The 17,622-nt window shown below is 31.0% G+C and overlaps 1 protein-coding gene across 1 annotated transcript; it reads left to right on the forward strand.

Annotated features, from left to right (window-relative positions):
- The first annotated feature begins 356 nt into the window (after positions 1-356).
- Positions 357-15,160, forward strand: LOC129942880 (nucleolin-like). The gene is made up of 3 exons (XM_056051998.1): positions 357-567; positions 14,302-14,392; positions 14,597-15,160. Exons 2-3 carry the CDS (start codon positions 14,333-14,335, stop codon positions 14,864-14,866), a joined length of 330 nt encoding a protein of 109 aa, XP_055907973.1. The 5' UTR covers positions 357-567; positions 14,302-14,332; the 3' UTR covers positions 14,867-15,160.
- Positions 15,161-17,622: the final 2,462 nt, after the last annotated feature.

Below are 17,622 nucleotides of genomic sequence, written 5' to 3' on the forward strand. Positions count from 1 at the left end.
CCTATATGCCCATCATATTAAAAGCGCGATGTAAAATAAAGGTCCTTAAAAATGCACATTCTAAAAACTACATTGAAATCCAACCCTTAAAACAATACAGGTACTTTTTCTGCCATACGCTACGCAACGCATTCATATTATTATCCCATGCTGCGATTAGATCGCAACTCGGAAGGGAGTTTTATTGCTCTGTGTCTTACAACAGGACTTAAATAAATAAAGATATAACATATTCCCCGTTATACATATATGTATATGCTGAATGGTGATATTATCCTGAGCACATCTGCGTATTAAAAGGTGGCGCGCAGCGGTGTGTATTCCTTTTTTCCTATATATTTTTTTGTTTTAGTGCAACCCCATGAAAAATTTCACACAGTCCAATCCACGCAGTCCTTCATCTCTAAGAAGGCTTCATTCTGTTCTCTGGAGAAGTATAGATACTGACTCTGACTGGCATAAAAGTCAAAAACGCGATACGTGTAGGAACGCTTTGGCTTTGGTTTCGAGAGTGTACTAAGTTGAGAACAAATTAAAAAAAAAAAGAGTAAACGAAATTTTATTTCGGTGAGTTTTAGCAACAAAAAAAAAAAAAATAATTTAAAAAATCATTTTTTAAACTATCTCCATCCACTTGAAAATCCTAGAGTGTGAAAAAAATTAAATTCAATACTCCATAAATTGAGGTATTTTTCCGCCCCAAATTGTGTTTCTTTGTTGATGAGAAAAATGTATATCTATGAAATTGACGGAAGGTTGTTAATTATTTATGGTAACATTTTTTTCATTCAGCTATTCAGCAATAAATTTAAATTTTAAAAATCCATTAAAAAGCCACCCAATAGTTTAATTTATTTAAATTTTCTTGTGAGAAGAAAAGATAAATTCCAATATCGATTTTGAGTCTTTGGATGAACAAGAATTTTACCCTCTGTCTCGGTTGTGGAAATAAAATAGAAATCAAAATTGGGCTGCTTTTAAGACTTCTTTACCATCTTATTGCTTCCATCACTGATATAAAAATAGTATTTGATAAGGACGATGATTTATTCATATTTTCATAGCCTAGTTAAAAAATGTATGAAATTAAGTGTAAGTAGTTGAAAAAAAAGAAAAGAAAATTTCAGTAAAATGATGAAATATTGTATCTTTATTAGTTAGAAGTTTTTGAATAAATAAATAAGTTCACTATCTTCAGATCTAGATAGGTACACATCCATTGATTTTTATTTCAAAGATGTAATAAAATCTAAATTTCATGTGGTATATTTGTTATGCTTAGAAAGTACAATATTTTAATATGTTCCTCTGTCTGCTAGATACTTGTTGTAGATACACGAACAATATTCATGCGCCCAACGAATGCGCGCCCAAGTTTTATTGTAAACAATTTGAAACTATTCCCTCTCTTTTGTCTTTTTCAAGTCTAATTCTGTTTGTTTATAGGTTCGGGAAATTATTGGCAGCTGCAACATGGGTAATAAAAAGACAGAGAGACAATTTATTATACATTCTACATCCATACATATTTAATATCTGTTGATTAAAGGAAGTACTTCTTGATGGAAACCTTTTGAATGGAACCAAACAAATTTAATTACTACCTCATTATCTTCGAAACGAGTATCATTGTGATTGCATTTTTGGTTTTGCTGAAGAGCTTTTGTGGGGCTTATTTAAGTTTTACCATTTTTAACTTGGGACATATAGGAACTACAGTGGTGGTTGTATAAATAGCACATATTATTGTCAATTTTGATCTTTTATTAAATTCAAGTGAAAGGAGCATTTAAGGTTTATACACATAAAGTTTTTATTGCTTAAATTAAATTTCATATATTTCTTAATGTATTAGGAACCATAAGTGTCTTAGTTTCAGTTATTTCTGTAAGAAAACTTTTGTCATTAGGGGAAGCCGGGCATAACGGGCCCCTTAAGGATTTCTTGTTATAAAAACTGCAAAAATGTGTTTATTTTCTCCAAAACAATTTTATTAGATAGAAAATTGATAAATACGTTAGTACACAAAAGAAAAATAAATAAAAAAAAATAATTCAGTACGTTAAATTAATTTTAGTAAATGATAGAATTTGCCCATTCTACCCCGGTACTGGGGCACAATGGACATATGTGGGGCATGACGGGCGCAAAGCTAAACTGGGTTGCAACTGGAGCAAATGTGGCTAGATTCATCGTCAACATCATCCTCTCCAGCACAAGAACAATGTGCCCACTTACCACATGATCTGCAGGAAATCCATCCTTCTGTAGACTGGGAGTATAAATGCCCACAATAAAGACACTCTTCGTCCTCCTCGCTTTCTGAAGATTCTTCCTTCCTGGTAGTTTTCTTTTTTGTTGAGGCTTTTTTCTTTTTCATAACAAGAGGCTTGGACTTCGTGGACTCAGCCTCTAGCTGCGCCTTGTAAGGAGAGCTTGTAATTATTGCAGTCTTTCCCCTGCGCTTAGAAACTCTTTTTTTAACGGGTGCTTTGGGAACAGCTACAATATGAGATGGAGAAAACTTTTAGAATGAAGTTGATGACGTTGGTGCATCATTGTTTGTCAAATCGGGCTCTGGAGAGGATAACAGTGCACCCATTGGTATCGGATTAACAGAATGTGGTGTAGACATTGTGGACTGATTGGTTTCCGAAACGGGATTTGGGGACAACATCAGTGGATCGGCGGCGCCGTGCCAAGAGAAAGCTCCTCACAACATTACATTTCCTCCTCCGTGTTTAATTGTTTTGAGAGTGTACTTTCGGTTGTATTGTTGGTTAGGTGGACGCCAAACATATTTTTTTCCATCTGATCCGAATCTGCAGAACTTTGATTCATTACTCCAGAGCACGTTTTTCCAAAAATCATATTTTTTTTTGAGACGAATTGTTTTTTCTGTGTGCCCCTTAATTGAATTTCATTCAACCGCCGCCTGATTGTCCGAGAAGACAAAGAAATACCGTTATGTAACTCAATATTAGATTTTATTTGGTTTGAAGTCTTAAATGATCTTCTCTTCATGTGGTTTTTCTTGCAAATTATTTTTATCCGTCGAAAAAATAAAAAAGGTTAGTTCAAAAAAATATATTTTTAAATATTAACTTTATTTTCTATTCAACAAGATGGAATATTTAAATAGTTTCACATGCATAGTTCTTACGTACTACTCTGTAACTACTGGAAACTCCTTCCGTGTTGCATCTATTTATATCGTTTTGTTTCCTTTATGTTTGTGTTGGTTAATTACTTTTTGTATATCTTTTATGTTTGTGTTGGTTAATTACTTTTTGTATCTTTATCTTATTTTGTTATTTGGTTGGTCATAAAATATCTGTTATGTTCTATTTTTATTGTTATCTTGTTTTGTTATTATTATCTTTATTATTTTATTATTATTATTATTATTATTTCCTCTTATTTCCTGCTTGAGGTACAGTTGAGTGTTTATAACTTGCACGTGGGGCTACATACATATTTAATATCTGTTGATTAAAGGAAGTACTTCTTGATGGAAGCCTTTTAAATGGAACCAAACAAATTTAATTACTACCTCATTGTCATTATCTTCGAAACGAGTATCATTGTGATTGCATTTTTGGTTTTGCTGAAGAGCTTTTTGGGGGGCTTATTTAAGTGTGACCATTTGTTTTTTAGGAGAACACTTTAAAGTGCGATTGCTACAGTGGCGTAGCGTGGGTTTTTGCCGCCCCAATTTTTTTTTGTCAAAGTTGGTGAACACTACAATTTCTTCCATAATGAACTATACTTACAGAGTATCCATTTATTTGTAGGTGATGTATATCGATTATAACCATATTGAAAAAAAGCTCAAAAAATAAATTAAGATTAAGAAAGATAATTACATTGTGCCAAGCAACTCAACTGACATTGACTTATGTACGTTACCTATATTTAATAATTTATAAAACGTAGAAAATCTTTAAATTATTTGCCTTCTTTGTTTTTTACACACAAATTCTTTTATTAACTTCCCATAGGAAGTTATTGTAATGGGTCCGATTTGTCAAATTGAAAATTTTGACATTTCTCGACGTTTCAAGGTCCCTAGAGTCGAAATAAAAGATTTTTAGAAAGATGTCTGTGCGTGCGTGTGTACGTACGTTTGTACGTCCGTACGTCCGTACGTTCGCGACGTTTTTTTCGTCGTCCATAGCTCAAGAACCAGAAGAGATATCGACTTCAAATAAATTTTGTTATACAGATAATAAGGCAGAAAGATGCAGAAAGGGCTCTCAAGCAAATTGCGTGGGTGGTTTTTTTACCATAGCAGTTTGAAAAAAATGTGAAAATTTTGGTTAACCCTAAATATCTTACGAACCAAAAATGCTAGAGACTTGAATGAAATTTTGTATAATATATTGTAACGAGATACCAAACAGGTATATTTTTTGAAAAAAATCAATATAACGGTTTTTTTTTTTAAATCAATAAAACTGAAAAAAAAAAATTTGTCACCTCCAAAATTTTACGACTGAAATATGATTTCATCTCTAAAACAATTTTGTACAACGAAGAATAATGTTTTTGACTTCTGATAAAATTTTGAAAAAAATCGAACTCACAGTTTTTTTACAAAAAATAAAAACCTAAAAAAAAATTTATAAAAGTTGGTAAAAATTGATTTTCGACTCGAATATCTTTTCAAAACTTTGAGATATTGGCTTTTGTCTTTTAAAAAATCTTGTTGTCAACATGCAGTTAAAGTTTGAAAAAAATCGAATTGACAGTTTTTTTTACAAAAAATAAAAACCTAAAAAAAAAAATTATAAAAGTTGGTAAAAATTGATTTTCGACTCAAATATCTTTTCAAAACTTTGAGATATTGGCTTTAATTTACTTTTATCTTTCAAAAAATCTTGTTGTCAACATTCAGTTAAAGTTTGAAAAAATTCGAATTGACAGTTTTTTTACAAAAAATAAAAACCTAAAAAAAATGTATAAAAGTTGGTAAAAATTGATTTTCGACTCAAATATCTTTTCAAAATCTTGAAAGTTAGACTTCAAACTTATTTTATCTTACAAGAAATATTGTTTTCAACATTCGATAAAATTTTGAGAAAAATCGAATTGACAGTTTTTTTACAAAAAATAAAAACCTTAAAAAAAATGTATATAAGTTGGTAAAAATTATTTTTCGACTCAAATAACTTTTCAAAACTTTGAGATATTGGCTTTACTTTACTTTCATCTTTCAAAACACTTTGTTGTCAACATTCAGTAAAATTTTTGTACAAAATCGAATTGACGGTTTTTTTCACAAAAAATTTAAAACCGAAAAAAATTAACAAAAGTTGGTAAAAATTGATTTTCGACTTAAATATCTTTTCAAAAATTGTAGATATTGGCTTTTAACTACTTTTATCTTTCAAAAAATATTGTTGTTAACATTTAGTAAAATTTTGAAAAAAATCGAATTGATAGTTTTTGTAAAAAAAAAATTAAAAATACTGGCTAAAAGATTATTTTATTTTACTGAAAATATTGTTTTCGATATTCAGTGATTTTTATATAAAAATCTAACAGTCCGTTTTTTCATAAAAAACAAAATCTACAAAAAATAGTACCTACGCAAGTTTGGTAAAATTGATACGATTACATATAAACAAACTTTGAAGCAAGACAAATCGACAGACGGGATGGGAAGTTATCAGTGTAATTCGCATCCCAGCCTCTTTTTATTCTTTCGGTGTCAATCGCATCAGTTTTTTGCATTTCTATTTCTAGAATTCCTAGGTTACTTAACCTTCGAGTACTCATTGTTGACCTGAGATAGTTTTTTATTAGTTTTAGTTTTGAAAAACTCCTCTCACATCGGGCATTGCTTATTGCTATTGTTAAAAAAAAATACTCAGCATAATGGTAATGTTTGGCAAAATTGTTTCTAATTCAGTCGTACTATGAAATTTAATATTTCAAGCGGGTTTGTTCTTTCAAGATCGTAAAGTCTTTCCAAGGAAGATGCAAAGGCTCTTAATGGACCACGTTCTATTTTGAAATCATCGTGAGATACATCATGGTCATTTGCTCATTGAATGAAAGTTCCGAATCGTAATCAAAATTTTCAGCCAGTAGCTAGCTGAAAGAAAGTCGAATTTTTTGGCCAAACTTTGCAATTGGTTAAATCTCTCCTTGATTTTGACGATGATTTTATCTAAGAAAGAAAACAATTTTCTTCTTAACTCTTCGTCATAAGACAGACCAACATCTGTGCTTCCATCACCAAAGATGTACTTCCTTTTTTTCCCTCTGGGAGGATCCAACGAAATGCCTAAGCTCTCACACAAATTCCTTGCGTAAACAAGAGCATCATTGACTAATTTTTCTCTTGTGTCTTTAAGAAAAGTCAGTAGAGCACTGATTTTAGCTGCACACTGATAAAGGTCAAGATCTTCGGTTTGTAAGTAAATTTGACAATCATTTATTTCATATAAAAAACTGGTTTCCAAAAGCCCAAAAAGCAGAGAGAAGAAAAGGATTGCATTGCTTTAAGCAAAGTTCCTGCATCTGTTATCGTATTTCAGCTTTCCTGTCTCAGTAAGCTTTTCTATAGAATTTAAAATATCCTCATAGTAAGAGTATGTGGTCTCCACAGAATCCGCTCTTGCACTCCATCTTGTTTCTTAAATCCTTTTCGACGATTTACCAGTAGTCGCAATCAGGACGTCCCACCGATGAGTTGACATTGCAAAAAAACACATAGCATCGTTCCAATGTTCCGAAAAAAGTAACTGAGTCGAAGACTCAAGATTTAAAGAGTGATTTGCGCATCGAACGAACTGGGCTTTCGGGTTTATGTCTTGAATGTTTTTTGGACTCCTGTGTTTTTTCCGGCCATAACAGCGGCATTGTCGTAAGCTTGACCCCTGTAATCCATTATATTGAGGCCGTTGGTTTTTAGTTTACAAAGGATCATCTCGGCAATGCCCTCAGCAGTTTTATCTTTCGTTTCAATGAAATCAACAAAGTATTCCACCACTTTTATATGATGATCTTTAATTTTTATATACCGCAACACTTGACTGGTCTGGTCTTTATGGGAAATATCAGGAGTGTTATAAAAAATTATTGAATAGTATTTCGCTTTTTTCACCTCAGAAATAATTTGATGTCGAACTTCTTCTCCTAAAATGTTTATAAATTCATTTTGAATTTGTGGCGACACATAACTTGTTGATATTTTTTCATTCATTTTTATTCTAACAATATGCTAACGAAAGACTGGTTTATACTTTGAGATGAGATGTACTAGTTCTAAGAAGTTGCCTCTTTTAGAGCTTGTAGGGTCTTCTCTATGGCCACGAAAAGCTAAAGTTTGTTTTGCTAGGAATATAATGATGTCAACCATTCTAACAAGAATTTCTTGCCATTTTTTTGATTTATTAGCCAAGAGTTTTTCCTCAGTTCGATCAATGGTTTGATCTTTCTGAAGTCTTACTTCCAATTCTTTCCATTTGCAAACATTTATGTTATGTTTTGGACCTCACTCATGGTTCTGTACTTTGGGTCCAGTTATTGAATCCATTGGTTGAACAGAACATTGATTGTCCCTCTCTGGTCTTATCTTCGAGATTATGAGATTTTCGGTCGCAACAACCGCTAATCGTGAAGCAATGTTTATTTAAGATTTTGTTGTTGATCTGAATGTGTGATGGGTGGATCGTAATTCGCAAAAGATTTACCATCGTAGATTTTCAGACTAATACTTATGTTAAATTTCTGGTTAAATGAAGTTTGTGGTGGTATAGATACAGGTCGATTGGATGCCACCCTATACGAAATTCTGTTTACCGAAAATTATGTCAGGGTTCTTTTGTTTTGGTTACCTTTTTTTTGCCACCCTCAAACTAGTGCAGGGTTTTTTGTTTTGGTAACCTTTTTTTTTTGCCGCCCCTCAAACCATTGCCCCCCCCCACGCTACGCTACTGGATTGATATAAAGATACGGAGAAACGGAATAGTAAAGGGTTTTTTTTACGCTTGTGGTTTTCAAAAGGAATGGTTTGGCATTATTTTTTTTTAAATGATTTTGTGAAAATGGCCCAAATAAATTTCAGCCGAGACGCCAAACTTTCGACATCTTTTGCAGCAATTGAGGCCGTATGTCAGCTAAAAGGTGCCGAATATTTTCTTTCTAGATAAAACGCTTACCAAAAGTTTCCTTCAATTTAGATTTAGATTTTAGTACCACTATTTGGTAATAAATTTGTGTGATTTGCAAACGATTGTTCAGGATTATGTCTGTTGAATATGCAATCGAGTGACAACTGTCAAAAAGACCAACTCCAAATAAAGTATTGCCAAATTGAAAATCACATGTTTAAAAAAAAACATTCGTTATATTCCAATTATAATATGTTATTAAATTGTATATTTTGTTAAATTTTATATTTATAGTTTTTGAAATTTTATTTATATATATTTATACCATCTTAATCCCATAACTGTTACTAAGTGACAACTATTTCAGTTGTTTTACAGTAATGAAAAAAAAAAACAGGTAAAAAGAGGCTACTATTTTTTGAAGGTTTTATTTTATTTAATATCGAAAACAATATTTTCTGTGAAATGAAATAAGTTTGAAGCCAATAGTTTTAGTATTGTTTTTTCTTGTAAAAAAACTGTCAATTTGTTTTTATTTTCAAAATTTGACTGAATGTTGAAAACAATATATTTTAAAAGATAAAACTAGTTTGAAGCAAATGTCTCAAAGTTTTGAAAAGATATTTAAGTCGAAAATCAATTGTTACGAACTTTTATACATTTTTTGTAGGTTTTTTTTTTTTAAGAAAAACTGTCAATTCGTTTTTTTTCAAAATTTTACTGAGTGTTGACAACAATATTTTTTGAAAGATAAAAGTAAGTTAAAAGCAATATCTCAAAGTTTTGAAAATATGTTTGAGTCGAAAATCAATTTTTACCATTTTTTATTAATTTCTTTTTAGGTTTTTATTTTTTGTAAAAAAAACAACAATTCGATTTTTCTCAAAATTTTATGGAATGTTAAAAACAGTATTTCTTATAAGATAAAATCAGTTTTAAGTTTTGAAAAGATAATTACGTCGAAAAACAATTTTTAAAAAATTGTATTAAATTTTGTTTAGGTTTTTAATTTGTTGTTAAAAAATTGTCGATTTGATTTTTTTTTCAAAATTTTACTGAATGTTGAAAATAATCTATTTTAAAAGATAAAACTAGAATATCAATTGTTACGAACTTTTATACATTTTTAACTTCCCATAGGAAGTTATTGTAATGGGTCCGATTTGTCAAATTGAAAATTTTGACATTTCTTGACGTTTCAAGGTCCGTAGAGTCGAAATAAAAGATTTTTAGAAAGATGTCTGTACGTTCGTACGTCCGTACGTTCGCTACGTTTTTTTCGTTGTCCATAGCTCAAGAACCAGAATCGAATATCGATTTTAAATAAATTTTGTTACAGATAATAAGGCAGAAAGATGCAGAAAGGGCTCAAGAAAATTGCGTGGGTGGTTTTTTTACCATAGCAGTTTGAAAAAGGGTGACAATTTTGGTTAACCCTAAATATCTTACGAACCAAAAACGCTAGAGACTTGAATTAAATTTTATATAATGTATTGTAACGTGATATAAAAAAAAAATGTTTTTGAAAAAAATCCATTTAACGGTTTTTTTTATAAATCAAAAAAACTGAAAAAAAATTTGTCACCTCCAAAATTTTACGACTGAAATATGATTTTATCTTTAAAACAATTTTGTGCGACGAAGAATAATGTTTTTGACATCTGATAAAAAAATCGAATAGACAGTTTTTTTACAAAAAATAAAAACCTAACAAAAAATGTATAAAAGTTGATAAAAATTGATTTTCGACTCAAATATCTTTTCAAAACTTTGAGATATTGGCTTCAATTTACTTTTATCTTTCAAAAAATCTTGTTGTCAACATTCAGTTAAAGTTTGAAAAAAATCAAATTGACAGTTTTTGTACAAAAAATTAAAAACCGAAAAAAAAATTAACAAAAGTTCGTAAAAAATGATTTTCGACTCAAATATTTTTTAAAAACTTTGAGATAATTTGTTCTTACTAATTTATTCTTATAAGAAATATTGTTTTCAACATAAGGACAAATTTTGAGAAAAATCGAATTGACAGTTTTTTTACAAAAAATAAAAACCTTAAAAGAAATGTATAAAAGTTGGTAAAAATTGATTTTCGACTCAAATATCTCTTCAAAAATTTTAAATATTGGCTTCAAACTAATTTTATCTTATAAGAAATATTGTTTTCAAAATTTGGTCAAATATTTAAAAATTCGAATTGACAGTTTTTTTTACAAAATATAAAACTCTAAAAAAAAAAAACAATACTAAAACTTAGTAAAAATTTACTTTCGGCTCAAATAGCTTTTTAAAAATGAAAAATATTGGCTTTAAACTTATTTTATTTCACAGAAAATATTGTTTTCAGTAATTTTTATATAAAAATCCAACAGTCCGTTTTTTCATACAAAATAAAATCTACAAAAAATAGTGCGCAAATTTGGTAAAAATACATATAGACACAATTTTAAGAAAGACAAATCGACAGACGGGATGGGAAGTTATCAGTTTGTTTCGCATCCCAGCCTCTTTTTTAATAACCAATTCGCACAATTGTAGGACCCGTGGCATTATGGTAAGTGCGTAGAACTGTCACGCCAGAGGTCCCACTATGCAATCGATCGGAAACCACACAAAAATTTTTTTTTGGGAAAAAGAAGTTTAGTTACACATTTATTTTTCTCTATTTTCCGGACGGAAATTCATTTTCCTGAACAGCTGATACTTTTATGTTCAAAAGTGAAACGAATCGTTCCATTGATTTGTGTTTCAATTTCACACAATTCCATTAACTGTCAGTAAAATCGGTTCAGACGCTCCTGAATTATTAATAATTAGCCGCGTTTTATTATCACCATGATCTGATCCGGATCTTGGATTTACATGCATTACAACAACAACACAAGATCCTGCTTTGTGTTTGGATCTCAATTTGAGATCCAAAATTTAATTCTTTTTTTCACAACAAGGAGCGCTCTATCATTGTGATTTCACATGTAAATGTTGGTATCATTGCAAACAAATTAAATAAAACCTGTATTGCCATATAAACATTTCAATTTGACTGAAATAAAATATTTTTTTAAATAGAAAGCGAGAAGCTTTATATTTATTTATTTGGTATATAATCCATGAAATAATTAGATATTTTAACAAAGCTAATTAATTGGTGAATTCAAATAATTAAGTCCAAAAAAATGTATATTTGACATAATTTATGGGTATTATTTTCCCCAAAAAAAGGAACAAAAAAAATCATTGAGCAAAATGTTCTATGGGCAACCCTGCTTTAAATGTCAAAAAATATAAATAAAATCGAGAAAGCTGCAGCAGAAAAAAATGTTGAAAATACTTTTACATGGGAATTTTTTGAAATCATTCTTTAAATTGAAAATGGTTGTAAGAAACACTTAGGTGACATAAATTAGAACTCAGAACCGTCTGAACCATCTCAATGAAGAGAGTAGTTTTGAAATGACGGTGGGTTGTATGTAACACTTTTAAGAATTTTGTATGATTTTCTCTCGAAATTCTTGGAAGTGTTACATACAACCCACCGTCATTTCAAAACTACTCTCTTCATTGAGATGGTTCAGACGGTTCTGAGTTCTAATTTATGTCACCTAAGTGTTTCTTACAACCATTTTCAATTTCAAGAATGATTTCAAAAAATTCCACGTAAAAGTATTTTCAACATTTTTTGATTTTTGTGATTTGCAGGAACATTTTCAGAAGTTGTGGAGCTACAACTGGAACTTGAATCATCATCGATAAGATTCAATAGGGATAAAATTGAATTGTTTGATTCTTCGCTTTCATCACATTCACTCCTGAGTTATGAATAATGTAAACTAATCCCAACTTTTTTTTTGTGTATAGTTTTGTGCCATGTGAAAAAATTCCACTCAACTAAAATCTATGACATGAAATCTTGTTTAAGAAAGTATTCGCAGTTTAAGACAAATTTTGTTTTCAAATTATACTTAAATTAAGTGTTCATCGAAAGCGGTAGGTCATCACGTCATATTAACAGATCTTTGAGTGAAAAACAAGCTAGGAAATTGGCCAGTTTATATTTCTAAGAATTTTGGGAAATTTCTCAGATGGATTGACTGATCAGAGGATTTAAATATAAGCACTATTTACTATTCATTCTCACTTATCAATCCAATTACCGTTGCATTTCATTTCTTCCTTTTTGAATTGTGCGAATCATTGAAAATCTAATCTCAGTTTTGACAGCAAAAGTATAAAATTGTGTTTATACATCTAAAGCGGTCCCTAGACTATCAATATTATTAAACAATATGTTGCACAATATTATTGAATGGTAGCCCACACTAAACAATATTTCGCACAATAAATCATTTGACAGTTCTTTATTTGTGCTTCAACATCATGCTCGATGATATATAAATACAAAATAAAAAATTACCTGAGACATTTCCGGATTTTGTATCATTTGCTTTTGTTGATCATGCTGCTCTTTGATGAGCATAATGTCCTTAAAAAATGCAGCGCATCAAAATACCACAAACTTGGTTTAAAAACTTCGTCGGTTACAGCGCCACTTTTTTCCGAATTAGAAATTTGTTTAGTTCTTTCCTGTAATTGGTTCCAAAGAGTTTAGTTTTTGGATCAGTTTAGCCTTATTTTTTGAAGGTTTCAAAAGTGACAGCTGTCCCAAATATCGGGATATTCAATATGAAACCTTCAAGTGGAATGCTCTTTATTCTATAAAGTCTGTGTGACTTGTAGTTGACATAAATTATTACAAAAGTAAGAAGCATCCAATTTAGCCTTATCAGCGTCGGGCTATCTTTCGCGGTATTTTGCAAGCATTTTTTCGTATCAATCACTTTTAACATTTCTGTTGGAATATTCTTTACACTTCGCATTTCACAAAGTAGGCACAGTTTCATACACTTCGATTGCGTTCCTCCTTTTTATTGTTATTGTTTGCCATTTTGACATTTAATTCAGGGAGGGGCACAAAATATTGTGCAAACACATCCACAGACTATTCACAACCCTTCAATATGAGCCCTAGACTCATATTGTGCAATATCAAATATTGCAAAATAATATTGATAGTCTAGGGACCGCTTAAAAATACGAAAATCTCTCAAATATTAGAATTATAAACTGGTCAAATTTCAAAACACAGTTTTTGACAGTAAATTGTAAGATCATTGCCGAACAAATTGTGAAACTTGCTTCATGATAACACATATTAGTTTTAAATATGCAAAGATGTCCAACAATTTATTGGGAAATATTTAACTAGCTATCTGACACTTAATTGTCAGCCATCTTCTGACTACTACTAACCTTCTATAAAGAAACAACTTAGGTGTCAGATCATACGTACATAGATAAATTTCAGAAATTATGTAGTCCGCCGCCGCCGCTACTACGAGTTATATAATCCATGTGATCAGTCCACTTTTTCAATTTTTTTACTGTATGGCGTCATGGTGGCTTAAATATTGACTTTAAGGGCTTCAAGAGTTGATAGTTTATTGACATAAGCCAATGACAGCACAGCCCCATTTAAATAATTGAGAGGCGTTAAGTAACACGAATGCGTCCAGTGCACAGGAACACTTCTGGAACGCTGGACGCTTATGACAAGGTGACTTTTTTGACCCAAATGATGTCGATACTTAGCTGATTAGTCACAAAGAGAATTTAAATCCACTGCCTAAGAATCCCATCCAGCATTTCTACTTATAATTCAAAGACACCTCCCTGGAAATTTGTGGCAATATGCTCATTTGGCTTCTACCCTAAATAATGTTTTTTTTTTAAATCATAAAATCAAAAACTAAGGAAAAAGTTTTACATTTTGGCATATTTTCGTTATAACCATTACCAAATTTTGCGATGACAGAAATTGACTTATGTAAACGCAAGTTTTTGTTATGAAAGTGAACGCCTCAACTAATGTCAAAATCGCTTTGTCATTTTCCTATTAGGGTGAGTTTTTGAAAACAAAAATATCACTCAGAATGGCTAAAAAGCTCTTGCCATTTACCGTAACGATTCACCATGAAGTGTCAACTAACTTTGACATTCTTAAGTGTCAAACCAATGACATTTCTCATCTAGAGCGTTAGAACACTTAAATTTTTGAAAAATAACATCTATTTTTGTTTAAACTAATATATAACTATTATTTTATATTATTTATTTTTAGGACGTTTAAATAAGTGGATAAATAATAAACAATGTCAGATTCGGAAAACGTTGAAGTAAAAAAAAGGGGCCGCTCATCCGCTGCTGAAAAGGTGAATATTATTTTATTAAAATATATTAGCTTGGTTTAAAATTAAGAATAGAAATATAAAAAAGAAGAGATTTTTGCTCTTATCGTTTCTAGTTTTGAAATATTTATAAACTTAACCATCACAATAATCCTTATTTTAGAAAACTAACCGAGTATCTATGATAGTTTAATAATCTGTAATCATTTTTTGTTTATATATTCAAAGCGAACCCATGTTTCATCCAATTCGAAAAAAGAAGACAAGCCTGCTAGCAATACCGATGGGGAGACACCAGCGAAACGTGGACGTGGTCGTCCCAAAGGTGCAACTAAGAAAAATGGCAATAAAACCCAAGCAAAGAAGTCAAATAGTAGCAAAGGACGTGGACGACCTTCTAAAAAGAAGGACGATTCTAGTGAAGATGAAGAGACCGAAGGCAATGAAGAAGAAGAAGAAAACGACGAAGAAGATAATGAATCAAACTCTGATGAATAGATTATTCATGAGTATAATATGCGATTGAAATTGTAATTGAATCGATAAATTTATTTAAGCGTATAAAATTATTCATTAAGAAAAACAAAAATATTTATAAATTCCAACAAAAATTGTATGAGCGCAAAAAGTATTAATACACCTACCTACCTATTATCGAAATGTTCATTAATGTTCTTTAACATTAAGCTAAATGAATGAAGTAAGATGTGAAGTATAATTATAACTATATTTGATTAGTTCATATCGCATTCATACAAAAACTGAATAAAACGATGTACATCTGAATTAAAATGTGTTTCAAATTTTTAAAGAAATGAAAACGAACAGATTAAATATTACAAACATAATAGGTCCGTTCGCGTAGTTTCTGCACTAAAATTCGTAAAAAGAGATATTTTAAAGAGTGGGGGTAAAATTCTCGCACAAAAAGACAGAACTACAAAAAAGTAAGCGAATGGGAAATGAACAATTTTTTCCACCATTCGATTGTCAAAATTTCGTGTCGTTTAATTTCGTATTTGGAATTTATTTTTTGTAAATGTGCAACATCATGCTGGTCCACTGTTTTTTTTTAATGAAAAAACTTGATTAAATTGAAAAATTGAAAATTGCTATCTTGTTGCTGTTCTTTGGAAAAGAATTTTTAATTTTATAAGTGACATGAAATAAATTGCATTTATTTAATTTATTTGAAATTCTATCAAATTTGATACTTTTCACAAATCACAAAAGAAATTTCTTAGGCTAAAATTCGTAAATTGGGGAAATTTTTTACCCTTTCGTGAGCGCTCTGTTTTACGAAAAACTACGAAATTTTTGAGTACGAAAATTAGACTTGTTTAGGAAGGTACGCGAACGGACCTAATTTTAACCAAAAACATTTGAGGCTTTATGTACATCCTCTATGACTTTTATCTTAAAGGTCTTAATTCGATTGTGTACCTTTCATGTGGACCAAACAAAAAAGCCTTGTGGCCCAACAATAATAGACTTTACCGAAAGTAAGCTTATGTCAAAACCGATCGAAAAGTTATCAGAAGTTATCGTCAAAACAAAAAGTAACCATAATGGATTCCAGGAACCTAACCAAATTTGACATTTGCTTAAACTCGAGCCATTTAAATGGCTCTTGCGTAATTGCGCGAAAGTTAGCGAAATTTAACGAAACTGAGCAGAACGTCTATTATGGCTAGTGACATATAAGGCTGCGTATTGTTTCGATCCCTTAAGCTGGCTTAAGCTCGGTTAAGTCTATTATAGTTGGGCCTTTAAGCCGTTAAACCTCAAGATCTCGGTGGACAAATGTTACCACAAATTCAAGATATTTCTTAATAAAGGAAAATTTTCAAATGTCATAAAATGAATGCTTTAAAACTGACAGCTGCCAGAAATTTAAAATCAATGTACACCGACACCTCCTATCCAACTCTTCCCTCTTTTCCTAATGCTCACACTATGCCTTTGGCATATCAAAGGTATACAAAACCCTTCAAGTGTTCGCTAGTTATAAAAAAAAAATCTGGTTTTGTTAAAATCGCAAAAACTACTATGTTTCGTACAATCTCATAAATGAGTAAAGGCTGCATAAAATATTGTACAAATTATTTGTCAATCATGTTTTTAAAATTAAGGACTGTAACCTCAACACTTCTTAGCACCAACTCGAAGTATTTTATAATATGAATCAAAGTAAGCGACATTGGGAAAAAATATCTCATTTTCGGCCTAAAACCATCAAAAATTAACATGTTATTCTTTATAATTCAAGCCAAATCAAAACTTAAATTGTTGACTTACACTTTCGGAATTGACTGACAAAGAGAAACATATAGACAAGTGTCACTTAATTCTTTTTGTCTCCAAAAGCTAATTGGTCATTTATATTTCTAAAATCTCAGAGACTTCCATATACTCAGGAATAGAAATAAAAATTCTCGTACAATTTTCTTTACTTTTGCTGTCAGAAATCTGAGAACGGCATTTTTATGATTTAATTGTTCAAGGATTCGCAATCGCAGAATTCAAAAGTGATGAAAAGAAGTACAAACATAATTTGGTGAGAATAAGTATTTATACTTTGTATATTTAAGTAATACTATCGTGGAACATTCAATTTTGTTACCTTGATTTTCCTAGACCTCAATTGATATTTCCCCACCTTCCTTGAAATCTCCAGACCTCCCTTGACATACCAGACCTCCCATGGTATTTCCAGACCTTCCTTGATATTTCAAGACCACCCTTAATTTTTCTAGGCCTCCTTTGATTTTTTCTAGACTTCAATTGATATTGCGAGACCTCCCTTGATATTTCCAGGCCTCCCTTGAAATCTCCAGACCCCCATGATATTTTTAGACCTCCTTTGATTCTTTAAATATTCCCTTGATATTTTAAGACCTCCTTTTAAATGCCAGACCTCCCTTGATTTTTCTAGACCTCCCTTGAAATCTCCAGCCCTCCTTTGATTCTTCTAGACCTCCCTTGAAATCTGCAGACCTCCATTGATATTTCCAGACTTCCCTTGATATTTCAAGACCTCCCTTAATTTTTCTAGACCTCCCTTCATATTTCCAGACCTCCCTTAACATTTAGAGACCTCCCCTTATTTTTCTAGACCTCCCTTGATATTTCAAGATCTCCCTTAATTTTTCTAGACCTCCATTGAAATTTCCAGCCCTCTCTTGATATTTCCAGACCTCCCTTGATATTTCCAGACCTCCCGTGATATTTGAAGACCTCCCTTAATTTTTGTA

Source organism: Eupeodes corollae, chromosome 1, assembly GCF_945859685.1.
Source record: "Eupeodes corollae chromosome 1, idEupCoro1.1, whole genome shotgun sequence".
Taxonomy (NCBI): domain Eukaryota; kingdom Metazoa; phylum Arthropoda; class Insecta; order Diptera; family Syrphidae; genus Eupeodes; species Eupeodes corollae.